Here is a 25,106-nt window from a genome sequence, read left to right on the forward strand (position 1 = left end):
ATCTGGAGAGGCGCGAGTTTGACACCTATGATCTACACCGTGGCTTTCCTTCACTGGCAGCTGTAAACTGGGGTGCTTGATTGCCAAGGAAGTCAGGGGAAACCTTCCGGGTTGTGTGCTGGCGTGGCGTGCGTGAGAGCTGGGGTGGGTGGCCCGATCACAGGATAAGGATCCGAAAACAGTCGAAAGACCCGGCAGGGGTTCAAGCGGAAGGGGGGGCGCCCACCGGAGGCCTCCCCCGTCATTTCTGAGCGTCACCTGAGCCAAAGACGACAACGGCTTCGAGGCAGCACAAACCCTTGAATCGCGGCCAAGCAGAGGCGAGGGTGGAACAGCCGAGCCGCGGACGATGTTTCCGCAAATACGTTTAAGGTGCAAGACAGACCCCCACCCCGCCCCCCACCCCGCACGGGGCCACAAGCCCCAGGTGTTCAAGGGCAACAAAGGGGGCGCTCAGGGCAAAGGGGCCGGGGACCCACCGAGCGCGCAAAAAAATAAGTTCCGTGTGCCGCTGGTGACTCTGCGTTCACATGTGCAGGAGGAAAGAAACAGGGAGGGGGCAGTAGCCAACCATATTGCCCAACGCAGACAAAAACGTGCACCAGTGTGAGGGGGGGAGTCGGCTCGACAGCATCAGGAGGGGCCGGACTGGGGGGGAGGGGCAGAAAGGGAAGCCTTTTTTGGGGGGGTAATCTGCAAGGATAAGCCCCCCCTTCACAGACATTCCCCCCCAATCTATCAACATTTGCCAGTCTGTTGGGAGAGATTTCACAGGATGGTCAAAGAGGTATAATACTGAAATAAAAGAGACAGAGAACAGAGGGCGAGACAGACGGACGGACAGACAGACAGACACACAACATGGTTTCTGGGGAGCGGAGGCTCCATCCTGGCTTGTTACTTTAAAAGGAAAACGTCGACGCGGTTTCCCACACGATCTTTTGCGCTCTCACGGGACAAGTGTTCCTACTGCTCGGGGTGGGGGTGAGGGGGGCCGTCTGTTCTTGCCCCGTCCCCACCGGGAGTCTCAAAATATCCGGTAAAAACAGCGCCCGCTTCAAAAGGCCCGCGAGCCGGCCTCCCTCGGTGGAGGACGCCGCGGGCGAGAAGAACAGCCCTCTTTCCTCTCCGGGTGGGCCCCATGGTCTCTGGCGGCCGGGGCGAGGGAAGGGGAGAGGAGGCGGCCCGGCGGCCGGGTGTGTTCACATGATGCCGTTGGTGAGGTACTGGAAGCCGTCGTAGAGCTTGGTGGTGATCGAGCGCATGCTCCCATCCACCATCTGCTCGATTAGCAGCTGGAGCTGCTCCTCGGTCATGTTCATGTGGAAGCGCTCCTTCAGGTTGCGGATGGTGCTGGAGCCGTGGAAGCAGGGCAGCTGGGAACCTGCAGCGGGGGGGAGCGAGAGGGGCCCACGTCAACCACCTACGCCCTTCTCTGCCTGCTGGAAAGTATCACAACTCTTATGCTGGATGCTCTAAGGCAGGGCGGGCAACCTGTGTGGCCCAAACCGCCCCTTGCCCTCCACTGCGTCCCAGAGCCCTTTGCAACTCACTGCATCCCAGAGCCCTTTGCAACTCACCGCATCCCAGAGCCCTTTGCAACTCACTGCATCCCAGAGCCCTTTGCCACTCACTACATCCCAGAGCCCTTTGCCACTCACCCCATCCCACAACACTTGACAACTCACTGCATCCCAGAGCCCTTTGCAACTCACCAAATCCCAGAGTCCTTTGCAACTCACCACATCCCAGAGCCCTTTGCAACTCACGAAATCCCAGAGTCCTTTGAAACTCACTACATCCCAGAGCCCTTTGCAAAGCACCGCATCCCAGAGCCCTTTGCAACTCACTACATCCCAGAGCCCTTTGCAACTCACCCCATCCCACAACACTTGACAACTCACCGCATCCCAGAGCCCTTTGCAACTCACCAAATCCCAGAGTCCTTTGCAACTCACCACATCCCAGAGCCCTTTGCAACTCACTGCATCCCACAACCCTTTGCAACTCACCGCATCCCAGAGCCATTTACAACTCACCATATCCCAGAGCCCTTTCGAACTCACCGTATCCCAGAGCCCTTTGCAACTCACAAAGGTGTCCTTCAGAGACAGGGGAAAAGGGCAGCCAGTAGGAGACCCCCAGGGGCCCCGGCTGAACCCACAGCCACACGAAACCCCCCCACCCCCCTGTACCTTGCTGCATGATCTCCACAATTTGGACTACTTTATCCATGTGCTTCCGAGCAGCAATCAGGCCCTGCAGCATCAGCATCTTGTAGTAGTTGAACATGTCGCCGTCCAGACCTCCCATGACCTGGGCAACCAAGGAAGGCAGGCGGTCAAAAGGGGGGGGGGATGCACCACCGCAGGGGCCTCCCACAGATTCCCCCCCCCCTGCTCCAGCATGCCGCCTTAATTCAGCATTCAGCAGAGAGGACAATGTTGAACTTTCACACTTCTGAGCCAGAGTGGAGCAGGTGGACTCTAATCTGAATTCGATTCCCCCGCTCCTCCGAGTGAAGCCTGACAGGCGACTTTGGGCCAATCGCAGTTCTCTCAGGACTCTCTCAGCCCCACCTGCCTCACAAGAGGCCTGTCAGGGAGGGGAAAGGAAAGCGCTTGGAGCTGATTTGCTTCTGCAAGCCGGGGAAGAGAAGCTGGGGGCGGCGCAGAAGCACAAGGATGGCTCTGGAACCCGCAGGAAACCCTCCTCACCCCTCTCAGTGGCTCTGAACCAGTTCGCCCCACACGTCTTCAAGCTTATTTTGCACGTCAGGGAGCAGAGGTGGCGCAGTGGTGAAGAGCAGGTGCACTCTATTCTGGAGGAACCGGGTGATTCCCCGCTCTGACGCTTGAGCTGTGGAGGCTTATCTGGGGAACCAAATTAGCTTGTGCACTCCAACACATGCCAGCTGGGTGACCTTGGGCTAGTCACAGTTCTTCAGAGCTCTCTCAGCCCCACCCACCTCACAGGGTGTTTGTTCTGAGGGGGGGAAGGGCAAGGAGATTGTAAGCCCCTTTGAGACTCCTTACAGCTCCTTACAGCATCCCTCATGCTGGCAGGGGATGATGGGAACTGTAGTCCATAACATCTGGAGGGCCGCAAGTTTGACACCTGTGCCTTACAGGATAGAAAGGGGGAATATAAATCTAAACTCTTCTTCTCCTCCTCCTCTTCTTATCAGCAAAGAGGTCCAGAAACTTGACCGGACTCGCATTCATGCTCTTCCCACAGGAGAAGTTTGCATCGTCCGCGTTAAAAGAAAATGGCCCCCGGAGCACAGGCAAAATCCCTGCCCTCCCCTACCCCCGTTTGCCTGACATACATCAACGAACTCTGTGGTGAGCTTGAAGGCCGAGGTCTCGAAGCCAAGGTTCCGGGGGGAGCTGGAGAGGATGAAGCCGAAGTCGATGTGGATGATGTGTCCATTGGCGTCCAGCAAGATGTTCCCGTTGTGCCTGGCAGAGGGGATGGAAGCGAATTCGCACGGGACACAGCAGGAAGGGTGGCTTCCCTGGGGAAAAGACACCCCTTGGAGAACCCCTCCCCTCCCTCCAGCTCTGAACCCCTCCCGGCCCAGCCTCATTCTGGATCTCTTTTCTCCGCCCCCTTCCTGTGAAGCAAGCAAATGAAGCAGCGGAATCGAATATCTTGGGCAGAGCAGAGAAGGAAGGGCTATTCTACACTTAGGCAGAAAAAAAAAAAAGAGAAGCTATGCCTGCGGATATAGGATAGCTTGACCTGAAAGCTTGACAGCTACTGACGCGAAAGGGATCTGGGAGTCTTAGTAGACCACAAGCTGAACATGAGTCAGCAGTGTGATGATGCGGCGGCCAAGAAAGCCAATGCGATTCTGGGCTGTATCAATAGGAGTATAGTGTCTAGATCGAGGGATATAATTGTACCTCTCTACTCGGCATTGGTCAGACCTCACCTGGAATACTGTGTCCAGTTCTGGGCACCAAAATTCAAGGAGGATATTGACAAGCTGGAATGGGTCCAGAGGAGGGCAACCAAAATGGTAAAACGTTTGGAATCCATGCCCCACGAGGGAGGAACGACTTGGAGTGCGATTCCGCACTTGTGTTATCTCGACCTAAGTTTGAGCTCGCGTTAAACCCTAAGTGCTCCACACACAACCACTGGGATGCGACGTGGTTTTGAACCAGGTTGGCCCCGTGTAATGGTCAAATTTCTGACTCCAGTTGGGAACTACTACTTTTCCGAGGGAACCCTTGCAGCTTCGAATTCAGCTACCGATTCCAGTAAAGATCACCGGAATCTCTCACGGTGCCAGAGTCCCCATTCAGCCAATCTCACGGCTGAGTGTTTTCCAGAGCATCGCGTACCAACTGGCCAATCAAAAAACGCTCACCTTCGTCCACTCTCGTTCACTGCTGGCAGTTTTTTTACCTTTATAACGTCTGTGAGGAGATAGATGGAACATGGCTGTAGAGACAGTAGCCGAATTGGAACGGAGCTGCGTGAGGCACAGGATGATCCCGCCCTCCGAGCTGGGATCAAGCTGGTTGCAGTGGGGAACAACAATGGCTTCGACCTAGGTCAGTACCCTTCTCAGGGAACTGGGTCGAACCTATTTTACTCATGTGCTGAATCGCCCTTAGGGAGCTGGGGAGGTTTAGTTTGGAGAAGTGAAGGTTGAGGGGGGACGTGATAGCCATGTTTAGGTATTTGAAGGGATGCCATGTTGAGAAGGGAGAAAGCTTGTTTTCTGCTGCTCCAGAGACTAGGACCAGGAGTCATGGATTCGAGGTGAAGGAAAAGAGATTCCACTTAAACACCACGAAGAACTTCCTGACAGTCAGGGCTGTTCGACAGTGGAATATGCTCCCTTGGAGTGTGGTGGCGTCTCCTCCTTGGGATGTTTTTTAAGAGAGGCTGGGTAGCCATCTGTCAGGAGTGCTTTGATTGTGTGTTCCTGCATGGCAGGTGGATTGGACTTGATGGCCCTTGGGGTCTCTTCCATTCTAGGGTTTTGAAGGCAAGAGACACTCAAAAATTGTTTGCCATTGCCTGCTTCGCTGTAGCAACCCAGGATTTCCTCGGAGGTCTCCCACCGAAGCAACGCTCCATCCACCCTCTTCCACAGCCAAAGTTCCAAAGACCCTCAAGGTGTCTATTTCCCCACAGCCCGGCCCCCTCACCTGTCCTTGACCTGCAGCAGGTAGCAAACCAGGCAGTAGCCGGCGCAGCTCTGAACGAAGTTGCGCTGGGCGGTCAGGAAGGCCTCCGTGGTGTAGCTCCCGTGCTCCTGCAGGAAGTAGTCCAACAGGGAGAGCTGGGATTGCTTCTTCACCTGGTGGATGGAGACGGCGTTGACCACGGGCTCGATCATGCCGCTGTCGGCCGAGATGACGAGGATTTTGTATGGCTTAATCCACAGCGGGACGCGCTCCTGCTCCCAGATGGCCTGGAAGAGAAACAGGTGGGTTGCACCGCAGGGACTCCTCGTGCGTCAAAGCCTGTTCGTTCCAGGCGGGATCGAAAGGGGCCTCCCCAGACTGCAATGCCCCAAACCCCCGGGGCTCCCCCGGCAAGAGCGCCGGCTCACCTGCAGCTGCTTGAGCACCTGGAAGGCCAGAAGCTCTTGGCGGAGATCGTCCCCACATTTCACAATCACAGAGAGGAGACGCCAGTTTGGGAGGTGGCCGTACGGGGAGCCCTCCCGGATCCGCCTGTGGAAAAGTGGCAGGAAAATCAGGGCATTCCAGACCTCGGCAGCTCCAGAAAATCTCACACTCAAACTCAGCTCAGAGACCCCCAAACCAGAATTGGTGAGACACCACAGATGGAGTCTGCTTCTTTGGAGGTTTCTAAAGAGAGGCTGGGTGGCCACATAAGAACATAAGAACGAGCCTGCTGGATCAGACCAGAGTCCATCTAGTCCAGCACTCTGCTACTCGCAGTGGCCCACCAGGTGCCATTGGGAGCTCACAGGCAGGAGGTGAAAGCAATGGCCTTCTGCTGCTGCTGCTGCTGCTCCCGAGCACCTGGTCTGCTAAGGCATTTGCAATCTCAGATCAAGGAGGATCAAGATTGGTAGCCATAGATCGACTTCTCCTCCATAAATCTGTCCAAGCCCCTTTTAAAGCCATCCAGGTTAGTGGCCATCACCACCTCCTGTGGCAGCATATTCCAAACACCAATCACCGCGATTAGCGATGAAGTGTTTCCTTTTCTTAGTCCTAATTCTTCCCCCCAGCATTTTCAATGGATGCCCCCTGGTTCTAGTATTGTGAGAAAGAGAGAAAAATTTCTCTCTGTCAACATTTTCTACCCCATGCATCATTTTGTAGACTTCAATCCTATCCCCCCTCAGACGTCTCCTCTCCAAACTAAAGAGTCCCAAACGCTGCAGCCTCTCCTCATAAGGAAGGTGCTGCAGTCCCTCAATCATCCTCGTTGCCCTTCTCTGCACTTTTTCTACCTCTTCGATATCTTTTTTGAGATGCGGCGACCAGAACTGTGGTTCAGATGCAACTAATGCCTCGCAGTCCCTACTTCTCCGCATCCCTGCCCTCCTCACTTCCTTGACTTTAGAGCAAACATCTAAACACACAACACCAAGTCAGACTGCTGGACCATCACGCCGAATGCTGGCTGACTGGGAATCTCCATGGCTAGATTACTGCAATGTGCTCTACATGGGGCTGCCCTTGAAGACAACCTGCAAACCATAACTGCTCCGAGAGACGGCAACCTGACTGCCGTCTGGTACTAGCCACTGGGAATGTATGTTGCCCTTTTTGAAACAGCTACGTCGATCTGTTTCTGAGTTTAATTCAAAATGATGGGCATGACCTTTAAAGCCTTTCATGACCCACATATTTGAAGGACCGTCCCCTTCCATATGTCCCGTGTGTCAACTACGGTCATCTGGCAGCCATCTGCTGGCTATTCCACTGCTTAGGGTGGCCCGTTGGGCACTGACCACAGCTGCTTTTGTAGCTCCAGATCTGTGGAATGGGCTCCTTGAAGAGGTGGGGGGGGCAGAGGTGGGATCCAGCAGGTTCTCACCAGTTCCCGAGAGTGGGTCACTAATTATCTGTGTGTGCCGAGAGGGGGTTACTAACTGGGTCTGCTTTTCCGTTAGAAATTCCATTAGGTCCCAAAATCATAAAGTCCTGTTGTTTCCTATGTGGCTGGTTAGAGAAGGTAGAAAACGGGATCATTCTCCCTGTTGGGCTGTTTTAAAAACATGTTTTAGAAATATGGTCAAGTTCCTTGTTTAAGGAAAGTCTCCTTCTTTTGGTTTCTAGAAACAAAATTAAGTATTTGAAAGTATTAAGTGTTTGACAGGCAGTCAATTAGAGGAGAAAGTAGTTGTTTCTGTTGGCAGCAGACGATAGGACTTGCTAGAATGAGTGTAAATTATGGACAGAAAGATACCAGCTGGAAATTAGGAACTTTTTTTTTTACAGTAAGAGTTTTTTACAGTAACAGAGAAATTATTAATGCCCCGCCCCCGGAATGCCCGGCCACGCCCCCGTCGTGCCCCACCCAGCCCCATTGGCGCTACGCCACTGTTTGAATCCCACCACCGTGGGAACCTGTTACTAAAATTTTTGGATCCCACCACTGGGGGGGGGGGGGGCGGCTCCTGGGAGATCTTTAGCAGGCACTGCAAAGTGTGCCTGTTTACAAGGGCTTTTCTTTTAACTATTATTGTAAGCCACCTTGATCCCTGAGGAGGAAGAGGAGGAAGAAGAAGGAAAAGGAGGAGGAGTTTGGATTTATACCCCACCTTTCTCTCCTGAAAGGAGACTAAAGGCTCCTTTCCCCACAACAGACACCTTGTGAGGCAGGTTGGGGCTGAGAGAATTCTGAGAGAACTATGACTAGCCCAATGTCACCCAGCAGGAACGTAGGACTGCATAAACACATCTGGTTCACCAGATAAGCCTCTGCCACTCAGGTGGAGGAGTGGGGGAATCAAGCCCGGTTCTCCAGATTAGAACCCACCTGCTGTTAACCACGACGCCACGCTGGCAGGATATAAATGTTTCAGTACATAAATAGTCTCTAGTAGAGAAGTTGTTCCCACCACCTGCAGTCCAGACTCTTGAACTAGGTTCTGCTGGGATCCTAAGCAACAGACCTCCACCATGAAGCTATGGCCACTCCCTGTATGCTCCTTTTTGCACATATAACCAGGGGTGGGATCCAGCAGGTTCTCACAGGTTCCCGAGAGTGGGTTACTAATTATTTGTGTGTGCCGAGAGGGGGTTACCAATTGGGTCCTCTTTTCCATCTCTACATCCTCGCCTCCCCGAGAGGCATCCTGCCTTTGAACGTGAAGGTTGCTTATAGCAATTGCGACTAATAATGTAACTCCCTGAACTGGGTTAATCCCTTCCAGGTACTGCAATTCATTGATTCTCAGCCTTTCGTCCCTTTTATCTCACCAGTCTCTATCGAAGAACCTGTGTGTTTCACCATTGCTGTGTTCAGATTTGTGAGTTGGGGCATTTTCTATAATGTGATGATGATTTAGAAATGACCTGGTGCAAAAAAAAAAATGTTTGGAAGGAATTCGTGGTGGGGTGGCGAAACGCCCACATGGGCATCCCAACCTCAGGTTTTGCCCCAGGGGACTTGAACTCTAGGTACGCCTCTGCCCCCTTTGCTGAGGGGGGGCTGGCGAGGGAACCTGTTACTAAAATTTTTGGATCCCACCACTGCATACAACCCTACAAAGGATCCTGATAGATGGGTAGGAAGGGTTATGGATTTGTAAATACATGCCATGCTACCCATCATGAAAGAAGCTAGGCAGGGAATTACAGTCTCTTGGAGCCTCTTGTGACTGAAACTAAACATCCCCAGCTCCCTCAGTCTCTCCTCGTAGGACATGGATTCCAGACCTTTTACCATTTTGGATGCCTTCCCAGGACCCGTTCCAGCTTGTCAATATCCTTCCTGAATTGCAGTGCCCAGAACTACACACAATATTCCAGGTGAGGTCTAGATGCCAAGAGACGTGGCACGGACCTCTCCCGCTCTGCTCTCCGAGACGGCGGCTACAGCTAACCTGTCGCTCAAACAGCTCCCAGGGTCATTTCAAAGAAACCTCTTGCTGATGGAGAAGGTTTTTTTCTTACCTGACTTTCTCTTGCCAGGGCTCCTTCAAGGCAACGGCAGAAGGATCCTCGGGGTCCCTCTTGAACGATGTCGGAGTGTGGGCAAGCTGCTCTGAGAGACGCCGCCTGCGGAAGGTACGAATACGGTCAGCCAAGCCTGGTTTTTTTTACCACCCCAACCGGGAACCGGACTCCTGTTGACGTCAGCTTTCTGTTTTCCTGGGGCTGGATCTGACAGGTGAATTCCCCTATTTCCTCCAGCACCTGTCTGCATTTCTGCTGCAGAAAGCAGTCCTGTTAGGAGAATGTGTTTGCAGGGTCCCAATCCCTCCCTCTCTTAGGCTCATTCCGCACATGCAGAATAATGCACTTTCAAACTGCTTTCAGTGCTCTTTGAAGCTGTGTGGAAGTCCTCCTATGGATTAAAAACTGGTTGAGAAACAGGAAGCAAAGAGTGGGTGTAAATGGGAAGTTCTCCCAATGGAGAGATGTAGGGAGTGGTGTCCCCCAAGGATCCGTATTGGGACCAGTGCTCTTTAACTTATTCATAAATGACCTGGAAGTAGGGGCGGGTAGCGTGGTGGCCAAGTTTGCAGATGATTCCAAATTATGTAGGGTGGTGAGAACCACAAAGGATTGCGAAGAGCTCCAAGCGGACCTTGATCAATTAGGTGAGTGGGCTAAGAAATGGCAAATGCAGTTCAATGTAGCAAAATGCAAAGTGATGCACATAGGGGCAAAAAATCCACACTTCACATACTGCCACTGTTACATAAGGGTCAAAGTGCTATCAGTCATAGACTAGGAAAGGGACTTGGGCATCTTATTTGATAGTTCCATGGGAATGTCCAACTCAATGCATAACGCAGCTGTGAAAAAAAATTCTATGCTGGGGATCATTAGGAAAGGAGTTGATAATAAAACTGCAAGGATTGTCATGCCCTTATATAAAGCCGTGGTGCGACCACACTCGGAGTACTGTGTTCAGTTCTGGTCGCCACATCTCAAAAAGGATATTGAGGAGATAGAAAAAGTGCAGAGAAGGGCAACAAGGATGATTGAGGGACTAGAGCACCTTCCTTATGAGGAGAGGCTGCAGCGTTTGGGACTCTTTAGTTTGGAGAGGAGACGGCTGAGGGGGGATATGATTGAAGTCTATAAAATTATGCATGGGGTAGAAAATGTTGACAGAGAGACATTTTTCTCTCTTCTCACAATACTAGAACCAGGGGGCATTCATTGAAAATGCTGGGGGGAAGAATTAGGACTAATAAAAGGAAACACTTCTTCACGCAACGTGTGATTGGTGTTTGGAATATGCTGCCACAGGAGGTGGTGATGGCCACGAACCTGGATAGCTTTAAAAGGGGCTTGGACAGATTGATGGAGGAGAAGTCGATTTATGGCTACTAATCTTGATCCTCTTTGATCTGAGATTGCAAATACCTTAGCAGACCAGGTGATTGGGAGCAGCAGCCGCAGAAGGCCATTGCTTTCACATCCTGCATGTGAGCTCTCAAAGGCACCTGGTGGGCCACTGCAAGTAGCAGAGAGCTGGACTAGATGGACTCTGGTCTGATCCAGCTGGCTTGTTCTTATGTTCTTATGTTCTTATCATCTGCAAATTTGATGAACATGCCCTCTAATTCATTATCCACGTCATGTTGATTAAAACATCTTTGTATCTCAATCATTTGTGCCGGCTGGAGAATTCAGATGGTGAGCCCAGAACCCAGCTTTTGCAACCCTGACGAAAGCCCAGAGAAGCACGAGAAAGACACGCTCTCCTTCCTGCGACCCGCCCCCTCCCCAGCCCCCGGCTACCTGATGTCTCCAGCAGCTATGAAGACGGGCTCTTTGCTCTCCTGGCTGGTGATGCTGTCCACAGAAAACTGGGAGATGTTGTCACAGCTGTTGGTGTGTAGCTCTGGAAGCTGGAAGAAAGGAAGAAAGAGAGATAGCTGAGCATCTTCCACTTTCCATTTGTAGCTGAGGAATGATAAGAAGGAGAAGAGTATGAAGAAGAAGAGTTTGAAGAAGAAGGAGAAGAGTATGAAGAAGAAGAGATTTATATCCCCCCTTTCTCTCCTGTAGGAGACTCAAAGGGGCTTACAATCTCCTTGCCCTTCCCCCCTCACAACAAACACCCTGTGAGGTAGGTGGGGCTGAGAGAGCTCCGAGAAGCTGTGATCAGCCCAAAGTCACCCAGTTGGCGTGTGTGGGGGTGTACAAGCTAATGTGAATTCCCCAGAGAAGCCTCCACAGCTCAGGCGGCAGAGCTGGGAATCAAACCTGGTTCCTCCAGATTAGATACACGAGCTCTTAACCTCCTATGGGTTTATATACCCCTCCTCTTCTTCCTGTAAGGAGTCTCAAAGTGGCTCACAAACTCCTTTCCCTTCCTCTCCCCACAACAGGCAGGTGAGGCCGAGAGAGTTTGGAGAGAACTGGGACTAACCCAAGGTCACCCAACAGGCTTCATGTGTAGGAGTGGGGAAACAAATCCAGATCATTGTCCACCACTTTTGTGGAAGAGTGGGGGAAGCACGCGCGCACGCACACGCACACACACATACACGGGTTTTGCTTGGCTGAGGCTGCAAAACACAGTGTGTCTAAGAAGCCAGTTCTACGCTTGCATTGCAGAAGAGTTTTAAGGCTGGGCTAGTAACTTTATTATTCCCCCTGGAAAATTCAGCCCTCTGCTAGATGTTTCCCAACCCCTATTATTCTGTCAACACCATCTCAACAAAGTAGCAAACAGCTATGTCCCCCACCAGTACTCCAAGAGGTCCCCGTGAAATTTCTCCAGAGAACGCCGCGGTGGCTAGATCTCGACCTGGTCCGGCAGGGCCCTTCAGCAACAGCTGCCGAATTCAGGATCGCTTAAAGGCACAGACTAGTCATGTCTGCACTGAGGACCTGGGCCTGAGGCTCACTTTTTACGCCAAAACCATCACCCGGCAGGGCCAAGTTCCAAACACTCAGAATACTAAAGTCTCCCTTAAGAGCCAGGATGGTGTAGCAGTTAAGAGCAGGTAGATTCTAATCTGGAGAACCAGGTTTGACTCCCCTCTCCTCCACCTGAGTGGCTGAGGCTTATCTGGTGAACCAGATGTGTTTCTGTACTCCTACATTCCTGCTGGGTGAATTCCTACAGTTCTCTCAGGACTCTCTCAGTCCCACCTACCTCACCAGGTGTCTGCTGTGGAGAGAGGAAGGGAAAGGAGCTTGTAAGCCACCTTAAGTCTCCTTACAGGAGAGGAAGGTGGGGTATAAATCCAAACTCTTCTTCTACTATTACTTAACTTGCACGAATTGACTTATACCTACTCTCTTGTTTGGCCTCTACATGGTTTTGGTGTTGTTTTTGAGACACCTCGCAGGGGGAGCGCAGTGTGTAATCAGACCCGCCCTATTTTTCCCGTGGTCGTGGCAAGACAGGCTCAGGGTTCCCAAATGGGCAACTGTGCCTTGACCACTTCAGCCGTTCCCTCTCCTCCCTGCCAGGACTTTTACCTTACCTCCACCTGCAGCTCTCCGATGTCATCCACGGACCACGCCTCGTCATCGTTGTCGTAATTGGGGACGGTGGTGAAGCTGCTGGCCCGCTGCTCGTGCGTGATCCCACATTCCGGAAGGTTCTCCACGGACCTCGTGCTGCGGATGCGGTTCTCTGGGATCCGGGCTGGAACGTTAGTGGTGTCGAAGTTTTCACATTCAAGTACTTCCACGTAGATTAGATACGGAGCCTGTGAACAGGAAGCCGGGTTGAAGAACTGGGACTCTGGGTGGCCTAACCCTAACCCTAACCCTGGTGGCCTAACCCTAACCCTGGGTGGACTAACCCTAACCCTAACCCTGGCCCCCAGTCGTGGTGGGTGGGTTTCGCACTCCTTTCCCCTTTCAAGGCTGCTAACTGCTCTTCCCTCCCCCTGACTTTTGATTGTAATCTGTGGCCAGAGTGGCAGTCCCTTAGAAGCAGGACGAATTACTCTGAAGAAGCAGAGCAGATATCAAGCAGCGTCTGTAAGATCAACCCCATTCATTTCATTGTAAGCTCCGTCAAACCTTCCTCCTCAAGATGCCGATACAAAGGAAAATCTGTACACGATCCCTTCCTGTAACAAACTAACGCAGCTAGTCTTTTGAAAGTATTATTTGAAATAGTGGGTTGGAAATATTTAAATAAGTACACACTCCACTCCCAGTACGAGCTAAAGTTTTCACTCCTTTCGGAGACCTTAAAAACATAGACAAAAAACAAGGTGGGTGGGTGGGTATAGAGATTGCTATGATCCGGGGGGTAGAACTGGATTTAGCCGCGGAAGCAAGAAATCAGCTAGTTTTCTTAAGCTAAGTTGAAAGCTAGTTGAAATCAGTTGAAGTTGACATAAGCTAGTTGAAAATTAGATAGGACAGAAATGAAATACGGGTAAATATGGGAATTCAAATCCAACAGCTCCAAATTCCACTAATTTCCAAACTGGCCTTTTACAGTTTCCCTTTCATCTGACCTTGAGAAACTGACCCTCGAAATGTAGCCCTAAAACTCACGAGCCCGGGGGCAACAAAGAATCGGCTCGGCAAAGTCTGATGTTCTGGCCCTTATTTTTCCTAAAACCCACGGGTGCTCCATCACTGGAAATGCTACTGGGAGGGGGACACCAAAAATTGAAGACCGGGGTTCTGAAAGTCATTTCAAATCAGAAAACCTTGCCCGGGACTTTCCCCCTCTTGAAATAGCAGTAGTAGTAATCTTTCTTGTTTGAGCCGTTGGCTATAACATCCACAAAGAATAACTAGTCTAAAAGGAAAATATTACATACCGTTAAAGCACTAAAATTAAAATATAAATGAATTACATTCACCATAAACAGATTAAAAAGCCACATCAAATGCTATCCACATCAAACACTTCTACAACTTCTTACATGCTGAACGGAATGGTCATTGAACTTAATAAGTCAGCAGTTAAAGTAATGGCTTCCTTCCTTGTGTACTCTACTCATGTTTTCCTAGTTGCCAGGGCAAAAAGAGCCATTTTATATGTCTGAATATAAGGGGCAGGACAGTACATAGTGAGAAACATTTCCACAAATACATAGACAGCATCACACCTACATGTTAAAATGGTCTTTGATCACTGGATGGGGAAACCAAAAGGCCATAGAAATGTACCCAGGACAGGAAGATGCCCAAATAAGGCACTTCAAAGGCTTTGGGGGCCGCATGGCAAGGAGGGAAGTTTTCTTAGAGACTAAGAACAAAGACCAAGGTGACAGTATCACGGGCTAAGCTAAAAGAAGCATCTCTTGGGCAAGAGGGAGCAGCAGAGGAGTAGGAGGTTAAGAGCTCATGTATCTAATCTGGAGGGAACGGGTTTGATTCCCCGCTCTGCCGCTTGAGCTGCGGAGGCTTATCTGGGGAATTCAGATTAGCCTGTACGCTCCCACACACGCCAGCTGGGTGACCTTGGGCTAGTCACAGCTTCTCGCAGCTCTCTCAGCCCCACCCACCTCACAGGGTGTTTGTTGTGAGGGGAGAAGGGCAAGGAGATTGTAAGCCCCTTTGAGTCTCCTGCAGGAGAGAAAGCGGGGATATAAATCCAAACTCTTCTTCAAGGGATCCCAACAGAACCTAAGAATCTCAGCCTCAATCATCGTAGGGACAGGACAGTACATAACGAGAAACTATACATAGTCGTCGAGAAAAAGATATTCATCTATATCAGTGGTGGCGAACCTTTGGCACTCCAGATGTTATGGACTACAATTCCCATCAGCCCCAGCCAGCATGGCCAATTGGCCATGCTGCTTGAAGAATGATGGGAAGTATGAAATCCATAACCTCTTTAGTGCCAGATATAATTTCAAATCTATATCTACGACTAAGCAAAGCCCACTGCTGAGTGGCGTGCCTCCCAACCTCCCCGCCCCTGTCCATCACCTTGTCCTTGGAGTTCAGCACCACAGCCTGGGTGTGCGGGACCCGCACGACGTGGTGGTCGAATCCGGCGGTGGGGAGCCAAACGCGGGCGGGCAGCTTGTGGTTCAGCAGCGACAGCTCCGAGATGAGGCGCTGCGTCTTCTGCTCCTTGGTGGGCAGCGTGGTCAGGCGCTTCCCGATGGCCATCAGCGACTTGATGAACTCTCTCTCCGGGGCCAGTCGGACGGGCTGCAGGAGGCGAGGGAGGGCGGAAAGAGTTAGCGCCCCCGGAACACAAAGCAACCCCTTTCTGACTCTGCGCACGGCCAGAAACAATCTTCTCTCTCTATGGAAGACCCTCGCAATTCTCAGCCTGCTCAAGTCGACCATCTACCCAGGTCAGATTAGTTGCGTAGTTGCCCGGGGACATGGGCGCAACTAATCTGGTCACGTGGGGGGTGCAAAATCGGATGCCTTCCTCGTGTTGCGGTTGCTGGGCCGGAATGAGGGGTTGGCTGCTCAAGCTCCAGGAAGAGGCACGGGGGCAGTTGGAGCTGGAGCTGGACTCACAAGTAGAGTGCTCGGCCTCCGACTCATGAGTAAGTTGCTCAGGGCTCCGACTCATGAGTAAGTTGCTCAGGGCTCCGACTCGTGAGTAAGCTGCTCGGGGCTCCAACTTGTGAGTAAGCTGCTCGGGGTTTGGCGGGGTGTCTGGAGAGGGGTTTCGTCTCCGGGAGCCATTTGGCCCCCATACGCCTCTGGGTCAGACCCTCGGTCTGTTACCAACAGCCATCCAGATACCTCAGGAGAAATTTGCCGCCTGGACCAAATGGGATATGCATACCTCATTGCTCGCAGGAGGGGCACATGAGATTTATTTTTATTTTGTTTGTTTTTCAAATTTCTCAATCGCCCCTCCCACAGCTGGCTCAGGGCGATTTACGGATCGAGAACAATACAATGAAAGTGTCTTGGCATACACAGACCGTAAAATTGGAAAACCGGGTGGCAGGCTAAAATTTATAATATAATTAATTCTGTTAATTAAAACAGCCCAATTAAAAAAATTAATAAATATTTAAAATGTAACAAATACCACTAACAGTCAGATGGTGGACCGATAAACGATGGCGCAATCTCGATACTTCGTACCTGCAGTGGAGCGGCACGTACCCACGGGGGGTAGATGGAAACAGCCGGGCCTCAATGGAACGCCTGGTGGAACAGCACAGTTTTGCAGGCCCTGCGGAACTCCATGAGGTCCCGGAGAACCTTGATCTCCTCTGGGAGGCTGTTCCACCAGATAGGGGCCAAGGCTGAGAAGGCCCTGGCACGCATTGAGGCCAAACGGACCTCACGAGGGCCAGGAGCCACTAGAATTGTACTTGGTTAGACTGCTGCAACACACTCTGTGTGGGGCTGCCCGAAAACTACAACTGCAACAGCCAGAGCAGAATGCAGTTGCCCAACTATAGTCAGCGGGTAGCCTCCGTTCAGACAAGAAATCTCCCTTCCCGTGGGTAAGGACAATCCCCTACTTGTTTCTGTTTTCTTGATGGCCAGTAAGACCGGAGGAGTACAATGTACCACCTGGGAGAAGCGTCCCTCTCTCCAAACAGGTGAAGAAAGTGCCCCCAAGCCACCGAGGAGCAACGAATGGCAACAGTTAATGGCACAGATGCAGCTATTCGCAGCCTCTTTTGCTCAAGGTGTGGGTGGCATAACTGTGGGTTTATATTTTTAATATTGTGGAATGTTTGCATTATGCTGTGACCCACCCGGAGCCCCTTGAGGATTGGGTGGGATATAAATCCAAGCATAAACCCAAATAAAAATGAATAAATAACTTCCAGGTCATCTAGAACGAGCAAAAACAGGCCCGCTCAGGGAGATGCCGATTTGGCAGCTCCAGCCAGGATGGCTTTGCTATGATACCCAGCCTATTATATTACAGCGCTCACAAATCCCATACACAGGAGAGCCTATATGCTGGCCAGATTTAACATCATGCCATCTCCGCTACGTAGAGGAAGACTTAAGGAGCAGCAGTGGCGTAGGAGGTTAAGAGCTCGTATATCTAATCTGGAGGAACCGGGTTTGATTCCCAGCTCTGCCGCCTGAGCTGTGGAGGCTTATCTGGGGAATTCAGATTGACCTGTACACTCCCACACACGCCAGCTGGGTGACCTTGGGCGAGTCACAGCTTCTTGGAGCTCTCTCAGCCCCACCCACCTCGCAGGGTGTTTGTTGTGAGGGGGGAAGGGCAAGGAGATTGTCAGCCCCCTTGAGTCTCCTGCAGGAGAGAAAGGGGGGATATAAATCCAAACTCTTCTTCTTCTTCTTCTTCTTGAAGGTCTTCCAAGCGATAAGAGGTTCTGTCCCTGCAGCATAGGACAGCTGGATTCCACCCCACACATTCTCCTGAACTGCTCATTATACCAAGAACTCCGATCCAGGTTGTTATCTTAAGTTATATAGACTCTATGATCGATTATACTGAATCAGATAAAGTAGTCATGCCTTTAAACTGTCAGGATTTTCACTGTTGCCTTATAGTGGCAAAGCTTTCGTCAGAAGTTTGTAAACTGAATGTATGACAAACGCGAAGTCTTTTACTATTCATTTTTGAACTGGAACCGCATTTTCTACTATTGTGTTATATGCCAATAAAGGCTGATTGGATTGAACTGATGGCTCTGCTAGTCCTCAAAAGAAGCAGCCTTGGACCTCCCTTACTACAGATTTGAGAAGTTGGTGCGCTCAGCGTGGCCTTGTGTACACACTCACACCCCCGCTCTGGTTTCTGCGGTTATCCAAAGAGGGGAGTTCTCTCCTCAAGCCGTCTGCATCCTTGTTCGTTCCGTCTTGCATACACGGGGCTCCCGTGTATGAAAGGTTTTCCCCTCCTCCTTTTAAAAATCCTATTGATAACCTCTCCGACGGCTTGACGGAAACGCGTTTGTGGAGCTCCCAAAGGTACCGAAGACTGTGCTGCCCCTGGAGTAGCCAGCAGAGGGCGCAAAAGGCTAGGACCCCTTTGAGCCAATACTGAATTGAGCAATGTTGTTCCTTAAATGGGTGGTTCCCACCAGTGGTGGGATCCAAAAATTCTAGTAACAGGTTCCCATGGTGGTGGGATTCAAACAGTGGTGTAGCGCCAACAGGGCTGGGCGGGGCATGACAGGGGTGTGGCCAGGCATTCTGGGGGCGGGGCATTAATGATTTCTCTGTTACTGTAAAAAACTCTTACTGTAAAAAAAAGTTCCTAATTTCCAGCTGGTATCTTTCTGTCCATCATTTAAACTCATTCTAGCAAGTCCTATCGTCTACTGCCAACAGAAACAACGACTTCTCCTCTAATTGACTGCCTGTCAAACACTTAACACTTTCAAATACTTAATTTTGTTTCTAGAAATCAAAAGAAGGATCCTTTCCTTAAACAAGGAACTTTACCATATTTCTAAAACATGTTTTTAAAACAGCCCAACGAGGAGAATTAGCCCGTTTTCTACCTTCACTAACCAGCCACATAGGAAACAACAGGACTTGATGATTTTTGGACCTAATGGAATTTCTAACGGAAAAGCAGACCCAATTAGCAACCCCCTCTCGGCACACACAAATAATTAGTAACCCACTCTCGGGAACTGGTGAGAACCTGCTGGATCCCACCTCTGGACCTTGGCCCAAAGGAAGTTTGTTGAGCCTCAACTAGGGCCATGAGTTTTTCCACCCTGGCCCCAGCCTCGTGGAACATTCTGTCCAATTAGACCAGAGCCCCGTGGGACCTTAGGCTGTTCCGTGGGGCCTGAGAGATGCAGAAGTTCCACCAGGTTGAGGTAGCCATGATACCACCTGGCCTCCCCCTTCCTCTCTTTTCCTCCCTCTTTCCACCAATTCCCACCAGGGGGGTGGAGTGTTCAAAAAACCGCCACCTTGTGATGATTATTGGAGATATTATTGTATTGTCGAAGGATCGCTGTTGGAATCGCTGGGGTGCTGTGTGGTTTCCGGGCTGTACGTCCGTGTCCCAGCAGCATTTTCTCCTGACGTTTCGCCTGCATCTGTGGCTGGCATCTTCAGAGGATCCTCTGACGATGCCAGCCACAAATGCAGGTGAAACGTCAGGAGAAAATGCTGCCAGAACACGGACGTACAGCCCACTAAACCCCACAATGCTCCAGAGATATTACTGCTGTAGAGATTTTACTGTTTACTGTCTGTATTGTTTTAGATATTTTGTATTGCGTTATTTTGACGCGAGCCGCCCCAAGCCCAAAAGAGGAGGGGTGACGGAGAACTCCAATAATAATAATAATAATAATAATAATAATAATAATAATAATAATAATAATAATAATAATAATAATAATAATAATAATAATGTGGTAGAGAAAAAACATGTTTGGATCATAGATGTTGCTGTGCCAGTTGACAGCAGGGTAGAGGACAAAGAGCTGGAAAAGATCACAAAATACAAGGACCTACAAATGGAAGTTGAACGATTGTGGCAAAAAAGAACAACAGTAATCCCACTAGTAGTCGGTGCTCTAGGAGGAATCCCAAGAAATCTTGAAAAACATCTGGAAAGCCTAAACTTGGACAGAACTTGTCCAGTCCACCTGCTGCAGAAAAGCAGCTACTTCCCCAGGAACTGCATCAATATTCTCAATGAAATACCTCTAATATCCTAGGTCCTTAGGAAGGACTCGATATTCAGAGATGAATTCCAGACACTTGTGCTGTGTTGTTATGTGTATAACAATAATAATAATAATAGTAGTAGTAGTAGTAGTAATAATAGTAATAGAAATAGAAATAGTAATAATAATAACCATCATCATCATCATCATCATCATCCACCACTGACCCAGGACCCCCACATATGAGGCAGAGACACACAAAAAACCGGGGGGGGGGGTGTCCTTCGTAAAAAAACAGGATCCACTCTGTTACATGCACTTGGGTGGTATCAGTTGTGTCGTCCCCCCCTTCCCTGGCCCACCCTTGGCTAGTGCCCCACCAAAGTGCCAGCCCACCTAATGGCTTTTGGTCCCGTCAGCCCCTTATGACTTTGGCCTCTACTGCCCTCAAGGTAGCCTGCAAGCTCCTTGGGGCAGGGACCAGTCTTTTTCCGTAAAGGACCAGCGAGACACCGGGGAATTGGTCCCAACCGATGCCCTGCCTCGCTCCCCCCCCGCCGCCCCCTTCCATATAAAAAGACCAAGAGGGATTGCGATAGAGTGATTTTGGGGGTTTGATCGTGGACCACAATTATCCATCAGATAGCAAAGCCTTAAAACCAAGATGCCCAACAACGGGGAGAAAATCCGAAGGGCAACGCCCCAATCGGAAGAGTCACGAGAGGCAAGACGGATTCACACAATTGATGCAGGGAAAGGAAAAAGAGAACATTGGCAGCCAAAAAATTTCAACAAAAAGGGGAGGGGGCTGATTTTTATTTATATTTAGGGGGAAAGAGATAATTGGGGAGAAGGGCAAGCGCAAATTCCCACCAAGCACACAAACGTTCCAAATTAAGATCTGTTTGGTTCTTTAAAAAAAAGGGGGGGGGGAATAGCAGAGCGCAGCATTTCCTCTTTGATCGCAAACTGCAGCGAAGGAGAAAAAAATATATACGGTCCTCCTGGTTCACCCACCGGGAGTTGCCCGCCTTTCGCACCCATCCCTCTCCCGCACACATCCAGAGATGGGGCTGTGCCCACCCTGAAAAATGTACTGCACTCCAAGCTTTGCCCAAAGAAAAACAGAATTTATTGCCGAAGGCTTCCACAGCCGGAATCACTAGGGCAGTGGTGGCGAACCTTTGGCACTCCAGATGTTATGGACTACAATTCCCATCAGCCCCTGCCAAGCATGGCCATGCTGGCAGGGGCTGATGGGAATTGTAGTCCACAACATCTGGAGTGCCAAAGGTTCACCACCATGGCTCTAGGGCAGGGGTGGGCAATTATTTTTTCCATGGGGCCGCATAAGTAACAGAAAATATTGTGGAGGGCCGGGCCAAAGGGAAGGGGGCCGAGGCGCTTTTGAAAGCCCCGCAGAAGCCGCGGGCCTTTCAAAGAAGCCTCGCTCCCCAGCACGGCAGGGGGGGCCAGTCAGGGTCATCCGGTGGGCCGGATGTGGCCCGTGGGCCGTATAATGCCCAGGTCTGCTCTAGGGTGTTGTGGGTTTTCCGGGTTGCATGGCCGTGTGCCAGTAGCGGCCCACAGATGCAGGCGAAACGTCAGAAGAAAATGCTACCGGAACACGGCCGTACAACCCGGAAAACCCACAACACCCTAAAAACCGAATTTTGCAGCCTCGAGGTCAGGAAAGCCGACGATCATCGCTCGCTCGCTCTTGATCCGAGCAGGTGATCCGTGGAAATATCTACCTCGAACCCAACCTTCTCGCCTGAAGTTGCCGGGCAATTCTTGTGTTGCCGATTTCTGAGACTAGCTCTGCATGGGGTGAGGAAAAGGCATGGGGTCGCCCTGAGTATAAAGACCTCGCGCCTCTGGCATCGTGTGGAAGGACAGCAAGCAAAATCTAACCAATCTTCAGAGTTGCAATAAGCTCTATCGTGGTTTGCCCACCAGCCAATTGATTGCCCGCTTGCCCTGTGAGGCCGTTGGTGGGAATACAGCTTCCCATTTTGATTCTCTTCTGGGGTGTTCTGACGGCAAGAATTGCAGAAAGAGGGCCGCTCGCTCGCTGCCCTGAAAGTAGGGCAAAACCTCTTCCTGTTTGGTCACGCGCCAGCTCGCCAAACAGGAAGAATCATCCGGCCGGCTGCCTGTTTGGCATTTCGACACCAACTTGTGATTTTTCCAAAGGCTGCCCTTTTGTTGTCTTTCTCTGTACAGACTTGGGAGCTGACCTGGAGTCTTTAGACGTTATGGTCACTTTTGCAAAAGTTTATTTCTGAGCACGTTTCCCAAGAAGGGTAAACTTAATGCTGAGCCCTAGTTTTGAGAGCCGCATCGACGGCTAGGTTTAGTGTTCGGCCTTCAGTGTTGCTATGTGGTAGACTTTTTTAAAAACAGAGGGTGCGAAGAGATTCTGTTCCTGTTAGCTCAAATCAACTGGAAACTGTAGCCCGTTCCGTCTCCTACTGCACTAAATACGAGGGAATGAGGGGGAAATATGCGAATGCTCTTCTTTTGAACGGTGACAGAATATCACAGACACTCAAAAGATCTTGTACTTGTTAAATAATTCTGATCTCGTAGTTTGCGAATTGGTGGCCACATTTTTACTAGTAATCATACACTCTAGCACAGGTGACAAACTCGCGGCCCTCCAGATGTTATGGACTACAGCTCCCATCATCCCCTGCCAGCATCATGCTGGCAGGGGATGATGGGAACTGTAGTCCATAACATCTGGAGGGCCGCAAGTTTGCCACCTATGCAGGGATAGCTCTGTTCCTACTAATTTTGTACTGTCGCCCTGTTATTAAGAGATTCTTCGTCACTGTTTTTTGGGGGCAGGATGCATTATAACTATGCCATTAAAGGGTCTTGTGTTACATTGAAGGGGGAACCGATCTGTTTTGTAACGGGCATAAGTCTGAAACGCGTTGAGGATTGAAGTGTCTGTTTTGGTTTTTTTGGGCTGACTGCAAGAATCTGAATGGGAGACCTCCAAGGGATACTAGGGACATAATGCAGGGCAAACTACTGAACATCTCTTGCTTTGAAAACCCTGTGGGGGCGGTGGGGGGGGACGCCAAAAGTTTTAAATTTCTGGGCGTTATGATTAAAGAGGACTTGACCTGGGGTGTACAGACTGCCGCAGTGGTTAAGAAGGCCCAGCAAAGACTGTACTATCTGAGACTTTTAAGGAAACAACAATGGAAAACTCCTGGTGTCCTTTCACTGCTGTGCTATAGAGTGTCTTCACCTACTGCATCTGTGTATGGTTCTCCAGTTGCACAGTGGCAGATAAGAAGGCGCTCCAAAGGGTGATCACTACTGCACAGAGGATTATCAGCTGCCCTCTCCCCTCCTTGGAAGAACTCTATCATTCCCGAAGCCTAAAGAAAGCCCAAAATATTCTGAGAGACCCGTCTCATCCAGCACGCTCTCTTTTTGAACTGTTACCCTCCGGCAGACAATACAGGACAAAGAGGCTTAGAGACAGCTTCTACTCTAGAGCTGTGGCGATGCTGAACTCCGCGGCTTCGTGTTGATGTGTTTGGGGCTGTGTCGGGATGGGTGGAGGAAGGGGAAAGTGAGGGTGGGGTATGAGTCTGAAATTGTGTGCATCAAGGAATGCTGCTGTAAATTTCGTTGTGCGTGCACAATGACAATAAAATGCTTATGCTTATAACTATACTTGGCCATTATTTTTACTAGTAATCATGCACTCTAGCCCAGCCATTAAGGTTAGAATCCTATGACCCTCCCCAGAGCCTGTAGGGCAGGGCGGGCTACATCCCCCACCTCTCTGTTTCCAACCAAACCTACTGAGAACTAAATATTCCTGCACGAAAAATATGGCCAGGTATTGTCGAGGGCTTTCGCAGCCAGAATCACTAGGGTGTTGTGGGGTTTCCGGGTTGTATGGCCGTGTTCCACATAGCCTTTTCTCCTGCCGTTTCGCCTGCGGCTGCGGCTGGCCTCTTCCGAGGATCCTCTTCGGAAAATGCTACTGGAACACGGCCATACAACCCGGAAAACCCACAACACCTAATATGACCAGGGTTGTGAATGATCCAGCAGGGGGAAAGACTGCTCTATACGCTACTCTTTTTTTGTGGGGGAGGCTGCAGAGGCCAGACTTGGAGACGACCCAGTCCTGCAGGCTACCACAAAAATCCCATTCTGGCGCTCCGAGAAAGTCTGGCCGACAGCATTCCTTTCCCCGCCACGGGCTCGCGTTGTGTAATGGAGAGAAGCTGATTAAACTCGGGCACTTCCTAGCTTGGATTGGGTGGAGGGGGTGGGAACACACACAAGGAATGCTGGGGGGGGGGGGGGCTGGGTGCTGAAATAAACAGGCACCGGGGCAGACTGTTAAAGGGCCACAAACAGGAAGTGACATCTCTGCATTTCCTCAAGGGGAAGCCGGAGCACCCTGCTTTCCGATTCCTCAGGGGCAACCCCACAAGCAGTGAGGCCAACCAGGCCTGCCTTGAAGACTTCCGTTCACCTGCTTACCTGCAGAGGAGACAGGTCTTTTTCCAGGTGACCAGGCAACGAAGCTGGAAAAGCGAGGGAGAGGTTCCCATCCCTGCTTACAATCCCTCGCTGCGTCACTGTGTTTACCTGCATTCCTGGGAACGGCCTTTCATGACGACCGCATTGTTACGAAGCTCTTTAAGGGAGCTTTAAAGTTCCACGGGACAACCTAGATCAGGGGTCTTCGAACTATGGCCCTCCAGATGTTCATGGATTACAATTCCCATCAGCCCCTGCCAGCATGGCCAAGTGGCAGGGCTGATGGGAATTGTAGTTCATGAACATCTGGGGGGGCCATAGTTTGAAGACCCCTGACCTAGATAGTCAGTGCAAATGCAGAGAGGAATGAGGAAAACACGTGTTCTTGATGGGCGCGCAACTCCGCAACCACAAACAGACCCATAGAGATTTTTTTTAAGTGTGTGTGTGTGTGTGTTGGTGGGGGGGGGGGGGAGAAAATTACTATTATGGAATGCCGGCTTAAAACAATGGGCTGGGTCCCACAGACTAATTCCTTTTGGGGGACGACGACACCCCCTGTCATTGCTGGAAAGGGTAAGTGGGACCCAAGATGACCCTGGACCGGTCACAGTTCTCTCCGAACTCACCCTGCCCTAGTTACTACACAAGGTGTCTGTCGTAGAAGAAGAGTTAGATTTATACCCTCCTTTCTCTCCCGTAAGGAGACTCAAAGGGGCATACAATCTCCCTTTCGCTTCCCCCCTCACAACAAACACCCTGTGAGGTGGGTGGGGCTGAGAGAGTTCTGAGAGAGCTGTGACTGGCCCAAGGTCGATTAGGTGGCAGGTGTTGGAGGCACAAGCGAATCCAGTTCCCCAGATAAGCCTCCACAGCTCAAGTGGCAGAGCGGGGAATCAAACCCGGT

At 50.7% G+C, this 25,106-nt stretch overlaps 1 protein-coding gene across 1 annotated transcript; it reads right to left on the bottom strand.

Moving 5' to 3' along the window:
• PI4KB (phosphatidylinositol 4-kinase beta) lies at positions 1-25,106 on the bottom strand. Its single transcript, XM_048510788.1, has 11 exons — positions 25,102-25,106; positions 21,773-21,778; positions 15,054-15,281; positions 12,629-12,856; positions 10,929-11,038; positions 9,126-9,230; positions 5,576-5,699; positions 5,169-5,434; positions 3,329-3,461; positions 2,196-2,316; positions 1-1,384 (listed from the first exon to the last, which is right to left on the bottom strand). Exons 3-11 carry the CDS (start codon positions 15,237-15,239, stop codon positions 1,203-1,205), a joined length of 1,455 nt encoding a protein of 484 aa, XP_048366745.1. The 5' UTR covers positions 15,240-15,281; positions 21,773-21,778; positions 25,102-25,106; the 3' UTR covers positions 1-1,202.

Source organism: Sphaerodactylus townsendi, linkage group LG01, assembly GCF_021028975.2.
Source record: "Sphaerodactylus townsendi isolate TG3544 linkage group LG01, MPM_Stown_v2.3, whole genome shotgun sequence".
In the NCBI taxonomy this organism is placed as follows: domain Eukaryota; kingdom Metazoa; phylum Chordata; class Lepidosauria; order Squamata; family Sphaerodactylidae; genus Sphaerodactylus; species Sphaerodactylus townsendi.